This window comes from Meriones unguiculatus, chromosome 3 (assembly GCF_030254825.1).
Source record: "Meriones unguiculatus strain TT.TT164.6M chromosome 3, Bangor_MerUng_6.1, whole genome shotgun sequence".
Taxonomy (NCBI): Eukaryota; Metazoa; Chordata; class Mammalia; order Rodentia; family Muridae; genus Meriones; species Meriones unguiculatus.
In genome coordinates, this window is record NC_083351.1 from 155,441,323 (window position 1) to 155,451,474 (window position 10,152).

General features: G+C 38.9%; 1 protein-coding gene across 1 annotated transcript in view; it reads left to right on the forward strand.

The window, feature by feature from the left end:
* Adgrl3 (adhesion G protein-coupled receptor L3) overlaps positions 1–9,747 on the forward strand; it is a 780,523-nt gene extending 770,776 nt beyond the window's left edge. Inside the window, exon 27 of the mRNA XM_060380826.1 lies at positions 8,138–9,747. Within this exon, the coding sequence (XP_060236809.1) occupies positions 8,138–8,214 (77 nt within the window). The 3' untranslated portion in view covers positions 8,215–9,747. The remainder of the gene's footprint in view (positions 1–8,137) is intronic.
* The last annotated feature ends 405 nt before the right edge of the window (positions 9,748–10,152 follow it).

Sequence of the window (10,152 nt, forward strand, 5' to 3'; positions counted from 1 at the left end):
TGTTGATTTGGGGTGGTGTCTCTCTGCCTTTTAGTTAGCTTGGCTAAGGGTTTGTTGATCTTTTTGATTTTCTCAAAGAACCAGCTCTTGGTTTCGTTGATTCTTTGAATTGTTTTATTTGTTTCCAATTGATTGATTTCAGCCCTGAGTTTGATTATTTCCACCCATCTACTCCTTCTTGGTGTGTCTGCTTCTTCTTTTTCTAGGGTTTTTAAGTGAGCCATTAAGTTACTTGAATGAGCTATCTCGAATTTCTTCTTGAAGGCACTTAATGCTATGAACTTTCCTCTTAGCACTGCTTTCATTGTGTCCCACAAGTTTGGGTATGTTGTGTCTTCATTTTCATTGATTTCTAGAAAGACTTTAATTTCTTTCTTTATTTCTTCCCTGACACAGCTGTCATTTAGTAACAAGTTGTTCAGTTGCCATGTGTGTGTAGGCTTTTTGCTATTTCTGCTATTGTTGAGGTCCAGCTTTATTCCATGGTGATCAGACAAGATGCAAGGGATTATTTAAATCTTCTTGTATCTGTTGAGGCTTGCTTTGTGACCAACTATATGGTCTATTTTGGAGAAGGTTCCATGAGGTGCTGAGAAGAAGGTAAATTCTTTTGTGTTTGGGTGTAAAGTTCTGTAAATGTCTGTTAGGTCCATTTGATTCATGACCTCTGTCAGAGACATTGTTTCTCTGTTTAATTTCTGTTTTGTTGACCTGTCCTTTGTTGAGAGTGGGGTGTTGAAGTCTCCCACTATTAATGTGTGGTGATCTATATGTGGTTTAATTTTTATCAATGTTTCTTTAACAAATGTGGGTGCTCTTCTATTTGGGGCATAGATGTTCAGGATTGTGATGTCTTCTTGGTGGAATTTTCCTTTGATGAGTATGAAGTGTCCTTCCCCATCTCTTTTTATTAATTTTGGTTGAAAGTCTATTTTATCAGACATTAATTAGAATGTCTACTCCTGCTTGCTTCTTGGGTCTGTTTGCTTGGAAAGTCGTCTTCTAATCCTTTACCCTCAGGTAATGTCTATCTTTGTGTCTTAGGTGTGTTTCTTGTATGCAACAGATTGCTGGGTTTTGTTTACGTATCCATTCTGTTAATCTGTGTCTTTTTATTGGAGAGTTGAGTCCATTGATGTTGAGAGAGATTAATGACCAGTGGCTGTTAGATCCCTTGATTTTGATGTTGGCTGTGGTCATCAGGTTGTGTGCTTAGTTGCTTTTTTTTTTACTGTAGTAAGGTTAATTATTTTTTGTGTTTTCTTGAAAGAAGCTAATTTTGGGGGGTTGTATTTTCCCTTCCAGTGTCTTCTGTAATGCTGGATTTGTTTGTAGGTATTGTTGAAATTTGTTTTTGTCATTGAATATCTTGTTTTTTCCGTCTATGAGGACTGAGAGTTTTGCAGGGTATAGTAGCCTGGGCTGACATCTGTGTTTTCTTAGGGTCTGCATGATATTTGTCCAGGCCCTTCTGGCTTTCATAGTGTCTGTTGAAAAGTCAGGTGTGATTCTAAAGGGTTTGCCATTATATGTTACTTGGCCTTTTTCCCTTGCAGCTTTTAGTATTTTTTCTTTGTTCTGTATACTTACTGTTTTGATTATTATGTGGCGGGAGGATTTTCTTTTCTGGTCAAATTTGTTGGGTGTTCTGTAGGCCTCATGTATTCTTATTGGCCTCTCCTTTAACTTGGGGAAATTTTCTTCAATGATTTTATTAAAAATATTTTCTGGGCCTTGGTGCAGGGAGTCTTCTTTTTCCTCTATTCCTATTATTCTTAGGTTTTGTCTTTTCATATTGTCTTGGATTTCTTGGACGGTCTGTGTCAGGAATTGTTTGGATTTAACATTTTCTTTGACAGATACATTGATTTCTTCCATTGTATCTTCTACACCTAAGATTCTTTCTTCCATCTCTTGTAGTCTGTTGGCTATGCTTACTTCTGTAGTTCCTGTTTTCTTCCCTAGGTTCTTCCTCTCCATTATTTCCTCCTTTTGTGTTTTCTTTAATTTTTACAATTCTATCTTCAGGTCTTGAGTTGTTTTGTTTACTTCCTTCACCTGTCTGATTGTACTTTCCTGTTTTTCTTTTAGTTCCTTCAAATCTGTTTCTTTAATTTCATTCAGTGCTTTAAGCATTTCCTTTCTAAAGGCCATAAACTGTTTGGCTGCAGCTTCCTCTATTTCTTTACGCATGGCAATGTTCTGTTTGAGTTTATCTTCCTCTATGTCTTTACGAATCTTATTTGTTTCCTCTGTTATCATCTTCTTGAGCATAGTTGTTAGGTCATCTTCTTGGATTTCAGTTATGCTGGGGTGTCCAGGACTACTTGCCCCTGGGTAACTTGGTTCTGGAGATGCCATATTGCTCTGTCTTTTGTTGCTTGAGCTTTTACTCTGGCCTCTACCCATTGTGCTATCTTAGGTGTTTGGGGTTATTTTCTGGTGGTTCCTGGGGATCCTGTGGTGGAAAGAATCCCCTTTGCAGAAAGCTGTTTTTTCCTGAAGGATGTCTTCTCAGCTTTTTGGGTATAGTCCCTGGATGGCTGGCATTTTTTCAGGAATTGCTGCTGCTCACCTCAGGGATAGAGACCTGAGTGGTAACTGTGGTCTTTTTTAGTCGAGAGGGTTCTCCTCTCACCCAGGGAAGTCCTGAGGACAGCTGCCCTGTTTCTGGGTTTCTTGCTGTAAATTTAATGATCAGCTGCTGTGACCCAGTTGGACATCTGGCGTGTAGCCACTGTTTGTGCCTGTGTCTGGAGCACAGCTGAGTGATGGCGGCTCGGCCCCGCCGGTCTGCTAGGCTTTTTCCAGGGAAGGATTGGGTGATTTAAATCAGTACAGTTTCCTTCCTTCCTTGTTTTTTTTTTTTTTTTTTTTTTTTTTTGTAGACCACATCTTATTTTATTTTTATATATTTATTTATTTATTTTTTAATTTTTCATCAATTACACTTTATTCATTCTGCATCCCACTCCCCAAGTCCACTAATAGGGGAGGTTCTCCTCTCCTTTCTGATCTTAGTCTGTCAGTTCACATCAAAAGTGGCTGCATTGTCCTCTACTATGGACTGGTAAGGCTGCTCCCCCCCAGAGGGAGGTGATCAAAGAGCAGGCCAATCAGATTATGTCAGAGGCAGTCCCTCTTCACATTACTATGTAACCCAATTGGACTCTGAACTGCCCTGGGCTACATCTGTGCAGGGGTTCTGGGTTATCTCCATGAATAGTCCTTGGTTGGAGTATGAGTCTCTGGGAAGTTCCCTGTGTTCAAATTTTCTTGTTCTGTTGCTCTCCTTGTGGAGACCCTGTCCTCTCCAGCTCTTACTATTTCCCAGTTCTTACCTAAAATTCCGTTCACCTGCCCAACAGTTGCCCATCAGGCTCAGATTCTTTTTTTTTGCCCTGGTGCACACTGCTCAGTCTCTGCCAGCTGGCTGGCCGCAGAAACTGCCTGTGTCTGGAGCACAGCTCAGTGATGGTGGCTCAGACTCGGCCAGCTGTCTGGTGTGCAGAAACTGCCTTTGTCCGCCTTTCCAGCCTTTGGGAGCCTGGGTGTCTGCCTAAACTGCGTAATTTTCCCGAGACCTTTTCGAAGTGGGGGTGTCGGCTGAGTGCTCTGAGATCAGACCAGCTGTTTCCCTCCCTGGGTGTTTGCACTGGACAGTGAAACTCATTCGCTGGTGCCCTGGTGCCCACAGTTCTATCTCTGGGACGAATCAGGCAGGCAGGCAGGCAGGCAGGCAGGCAGGCAGGCAGGCAGGGCTCTGAGATCAGACCCGCCGTTTCTATCTCTGGCGGTGAATCAGGCGCGCAGGCAGGCAGGGCTCTGTGCCCGAACCTGGGTCCCCGGCTCTGGCTCCGGGCTGGCTCCTGGGGTGCCCGTGGAACCCGCCTGAGTCTTTTCCAGGGGATGTCTGGGTGACCTAAGGCCGGTCCCAATCGTTTCCTGTACCCTGGGGTTATCTCTTGACTGAAAATTCCAGTCTCTGATAGTGTGGTGCCCAAGGTTCAGTCTGGGACCCTGACCAGAGACACTGGCTTGTGGCTCTGTGCTGGGGCTGGGGCTGGGGGCCGGCAGCCAAGCGTCTGGCGGAACCGGGATCTCTTCCGCGGTTTAGCCGGGTGAGTTAAAAGCTGATTGAATCCCCCACCGTGGGGTATCCTCTCACCTGGGAAACACAAGGACTGTGTTTTATGGCCACGAGTTCTAATTACTGGTCACTGTGCTGATCCTGCTGCTGCTGCTCAGAATGAGAGTCCTCCCGGCGCTGCCATCTTGACCCCCCCCCACTCCTACATTCATCTTAATGAAAGAAGAATACTTTTATAAGAATGAACTAAAGGTTTTTTAAATTTATTTATTTATTTATTTATTTTTATAAATTACTGTTTATTCACTTTGTAGCCCCCTTGCAGTCAAGGTTTATACTTTAAAAAAAAAATAAGAAGTATCTTCTTTTCTAAAACAGTTATCTTTGAAGTTCATTCATAAAGGTCTTAAAAACTGGTATTCTCTAATTTATCTTAAAATATTTGCATACAGGGAAATATGACAATTATTTTGAGATTTTTCTTATGTAAGTATTTATTAATGTATATCAAATTAATCCCAAAGTTACTTTCCTAGAGCAAGAATGATTATTCCTTTCAACCTAGTGAGATGGGCTGAGCACTCTGCTTCTGGGAAATGTCAGTGTTCATGAGACCACAGTCAGGGCGAGTTTCTGCGGCTATGTTCCCAAGTTTGCCCATATCGCTGCAGCTGAGATTTGGTTATTCCTGACTGTGTGCGGAGCCATCAGCTTCTCTGTTTTTTTCCCCTTCTATCATGGATGTTCACCACAGGCATCTCACCCAGGGTTGGGCTCACCCAACATGCAAGGGGCAGGAAGGAAAACAGGCACAAAAAGCATGAGATGAGAAGCATTGCAGGCAGCTTTCCATCTGTGTGACCCTGTAACATCAGTTGACGCGGAAAGCAAAGGCCGCAGGAATAAATCAGCATGATGCAATACAAATCTGTTCATGACAGCCGTTAAAGACTTACTCTATGCAGTTGGGCAGGATATTGCTCAGCTTTGACTTCACTTAGTACTCTCACAGGACCGCTAGAAGGATATTAAGTGCTAATTTACACGGCCTGCGAAGAGATCTCAGTTGGTAGAGCATTTACCCTTCAAGCATGGCAACGTGCTTTTGGATTCCCACATCCCACGTAAAGCCGATTGTGGCACTGTGTATCTCTAATCTCAGTGTGTCCATGATGAAATGGGAGTCAGGGACAGTACAATTCCTGTTAAACAACCGGTCAGCTTAGTGACTGAAGCAGCAAATAAGAGACATTAGTTCAAACAAGGTGAAAGTCAGGGCTAACATCCAAGGTCCCCTCCCTCCAATACAAGTATCATGACACACATGCTGTCTGTCTCTTTCTGACATAGGCATAGTACACATGAACAAAGATTTTTAAAGAATGTAAGAAGTTAAATGGTTTCATCTCATTCTATTAGAAGAAGCTGGGGCACAGAGGATAATACAACTAGCAAGAACTGGCCATCCTATCTCTAAATTCATGATTGGTGTTACCATAACTGCAGCTAAAGCATGTTTATATACATATAAGAAAAATATATACAATCTTTTGTCTAAACGTTGTGAACCAGCCATTCTCTAATTAATGTGTTTATACCTGAATTTCAAGACCAAACAATCTTCTAAATAGGCCTTTAAAAATCTCTGGGAAAGAATTCCAGCTATGAGTTAATGTCCCTTAAACCCCACACTGCTGGGCTCTCCTGCACAGAGCTTTTATAAGCCCCCACCAGTTCTTACCATGAACTGTGAAAAGGCCTGAGTGGACGTTTGCGGATAAGTATCCTGACATCCCTACTTCATTACTTTTAATAGAATTGAGTTTGCAGTACTCGGGCCTGTGTATATGAACACTACCTTCCTCCAGAAGGAACATGTGTCATATGTCCTTATTTTCAGCTGGATGGGCAGCTTTTGGCAGGAAGGACACTTTATAGCATGAAAGACATCCTCACAGCTAAGGGTTGAGCTTTAATTAAAATAAGATAAACCTTAAAATGGTTTCAGACAATCCTCTCCATCTAGCTTAACTGTAAGTGAAAACAGTCAGATGATAGAAAGTAGTTACAAATTGCAGTTGCGTGCGCAAGTTGGTCATTTGTATCAACTAATATCTATCATTTCCTTCTTAACTGATTCATCTAAAAGGAAGAGTAAAACTTTAATGTGTACAGACAGATAATAAACATAGGGTAAACAGATCGTAACTATTTTATAAAAGACTGCTGTTGTATTTGTTGAGTAATAATATTAAGAAATATTAAAAGTATTTTATTAGAGGCAAAATTCAGTTTTTTAAACTATATAGTACCACAACTTGCAAGGATAAGTCAGGAGTATCAGTTGAGTTTATAAGTTCAAGATCAGCCAGGGTAACGTAATGAGACCCTGTGGGAGGAAAAGAAAAAGTCAAAAGAAAACAACAACAACAACAAAAAAATGGTAAAGCCAAACATTTAAGGGTAACCTTCAGCACCTTCATTTATTGATTCATTCCTTCATGGCCCTCAAGCCAGTCTGTTTTCTGTTCCACAGATTCCAATCAGTCATTTAAATCACTTCTTTAGATGGCTGTAAATAAAGGTTAGGTACCAATGTTATTCTCTATTCATTCAACTCAGAGATTGCGTATGTTCCTCTCAGAGAAACTTCCCTAAATATTGATCCTCACATATTATTTCTGTATTTAGCATTACAAAATCGATCATACTTCACAAAACTCTCTAAGATCTACCATTTAAAGAATCATTATACAACAAGCCCACATTTAAACAAGTTAAGGTTTAGAGACTTGCCAGTGACTCAATGCCTTTTGTGTCCTTCTTGCTTTTATCTCTTCCTTGCAACATTAATCTGTTTTGTGGCTGATAAGTGATAATAAATCACTTAAATGTATTTTATGCCCAATTTTGATTCATTTTTGGTTTTGTGACTTCCTTTTGGGAGAGAGTGAGTTCAATGTTTTTGAATGCACATGATACACGTATCAATACTTAAATTATTGTAGAGGATATTTTCTATCAATCAGAATATTATAATTTGTCCAATGAAATATCCAATGATCATCATTTGGATAATTTCCAGTTTGGGACTGGGACATCAGTTATCCATCTTATTCTATGCATTCTTTATATATGTTTGTAAGAATATTTAAACTTCTTAACATTTTGCCATGTAAGCTCAAATTAATTTCAATTTTACTTAATCTATCCTATTTTCAAGAATAGGATAAGTTTCTGTATTTCTTTTTCTCACTAACATTAAGATGTTGTTACTGTGTTTTCTTTTTAAGATTGGGGTGAGGTCTCACCATAATTCTATTTTGGTCCTAAATCCTAAAACTGTATGTCCCAGTAATATCCCACTTCAGCTTCCAAAATAGTTTTGACTATAGAAACATGGTACCACATAAGAATTGTGGTGGGGCAATCTAGACAGCCCCCAGAGGAAGAGGAACCAAACAGTCCTGATGGGATCTGATAGGCTAGGGTCAGATAGTAGGGTAGGAGGTCTTCCCCTATCAGTGGAAGAAGATAGAGGATCAGGGGAGAGGGATAGAGGAGGAAAAAGGAAGGAGGTGGGAATGGGAGGAAAGGAGGAAGGGTCTACAACTAGGATACAGTGTGAATAAATTGTAAATAATCATAAAAATAATTCTTATTTCTCTTTTTTCTTTATATCCTTTTCTGTTTCTCTCATTTCTCTTATTATTATCTTTCTCATTCTAATAAAGTTTAGTTAGGGTGGCAATTATATCCTATTCATGTTAATTTTAGTTTGTGTGGTGTTTTTATTGTCAAATTGGCCATATTTTAGAATATCTATTGGTGATTTGGTCAGCAGTTTACATAAAATATAAAATAAAGTAAGGATCTGGCCCTTGTTACTTTCTCTAACTTACTACCTCATATTTTCAGGACCTGAATTCATTCTTATCTATGCTGAAACTGTCATTTTCATATTATTGCAGATTCATTTAACTTACAGTGAATTAGTGAATATACTCTCTGTATTTTAAAATGCTCACTTGACTTATTTTGGTTCAGGGATGCCTTCCAGAAGCCCTCCCTCGGTGCACGGTGCAGACCCACCTAACACCAGGACACAGAACTTATGGACCTGAGGCTGACCCACCACACACGTTATCAGTGGTATCTGGCAACAAAAATATGCATACGTGATGGAGAAGTCACCATTAAAACATTTGAATGCAGAAATGTAATCGTCGACATTTTTCCAATTAAAATAAATAATTGTAAAAAGAGTAGAGTTCATTCTTTTAATTCTCTATTTTTAAATCATCTTATTTGTTCTCTCAGAATTTTGTACAATGTGGTTTTTTTTTTAATTGTTTTTGTGCAATGTGTTTTGATCATAGTCATTACTCACCCAGCTCCTCCCAGCTCTTTCCTACCCATCCCACTTTGCACTCTCTTTTTATTTGTTCCTATCATGTCCAATTTGTGCAGCTCCTATACTCCTGGATATGTGGCCTTCTACTGGAGTTTGGTGGACCCACAAGTGATGATTCTCTTAAGAAAACTAGCTCTGCCCCTCCCAGCAGCTTTTAAGTGCCAATAGCCCCTCAGCTAGGTTTGGGACTTCTTCTCCTCCCCAGAGTTGGACTGGCTTTGGTTCTTCTTGAGACTTAGTGAGAATACAGCTCTCTCCACGGAGTTCCATCGTCGGTGACTCACAGAGAATAGTATGAATTTTAAAACCACCTTAAACAAGAGGATCGGATCATCTGTGTGTTGCTGGTTATAAGCCCATGAATATTATTCAAAGAGGCGTATCAGTATGTTTGAGTATCCTGTTTCATGTGTTTCCAAAAGTAAGGATACATTTCAGCATATCTGATGTCCCTTGTCCTCTAACTCCCTGCTTATACTAAATATACATATATATATGTGTATATATGTACATATATTTGTACTGATGTAATCTCAAGCATTAATATTAATCAACGTAACGCAAGTTCACAACGACAGTGGCAGCAATAACAGTCAAAGTAATAACTTCATCATTCTTGACTATTTTCCCTGCAAGGAAAAAACTTTAGTGTTTCCAAATCGCATACCACACTTATGAAATATTTTATGGTTTCTCTAAATTAGACAGAAAATATTTATTAAAAACTTTATGGTATTGCTACTGACAAATCACATAGCTGATGCTTTTCTGGCTTATTAATAATGGAAAACAATTTCAGTCATGCTGAAAAATTGAATTATATTTCCATCTATTTGTCAAAAATTTCTAAATTTGTTATACAGAAAACATTAAGAAGTTTACAGAGAGAAATATTTATAGAAATAGGGTTTTTTGATGTTATGGTCAAATGGCAACTTTAAAGCATGTTTATCTTTTGTTCTTAGGACAATTTTCAGGTTTTGAGAACTCATTTATTGTGATTTTTTCACTATAAATAAATATTGACTACTTCACCATTTTTAATTGATTTATTTTTGGTATTTAATTTTTTGATAAAGAATCCCAAATTAAATCAATTCTAGGTACCATATAAATACTAATTTTTCTTTTGAGTTTTACCATTGGAAAGATTATTCATTATGATTTTGCTATTAAATATGCCTAAAATGAGTTCCACTCTGAAAATGCTCTTCACTTTTAGAGTCCCAATTTTTTTTTATTATTACTCATATAATTGTTTTAATCTGTAAAGAGTCTTCTCCTGCCATTTGACCATTTAAGCTATGTTTTAAACATTTTTATTAATTTGCTGAAAAGTTAAAAATAACATTTTAGCATTTAGTTGACTACGTGTGTTACAGAATTTTCCTCACATTTTATAACATGTTTGCTCCACCTATTTTTGTGTTTTAAAAATTATTATTACTATTATTTATAATTTATTCACTTTGTATCCCAGTTTTAGTCCCCTCTTCATCTCCTCCCGGTCTCATCCTCCCTCCGTCTCCCTCCCTTTTCCTTCTTCCCTAGTCCGCTGATAAGGGAAGCCTTCCTCCTGTATCATCTGACCCTAGCCTATCAGGTCCATGAAGACTGCCTGGCTCTTCCTCCTCTATGGGTTAGCTAG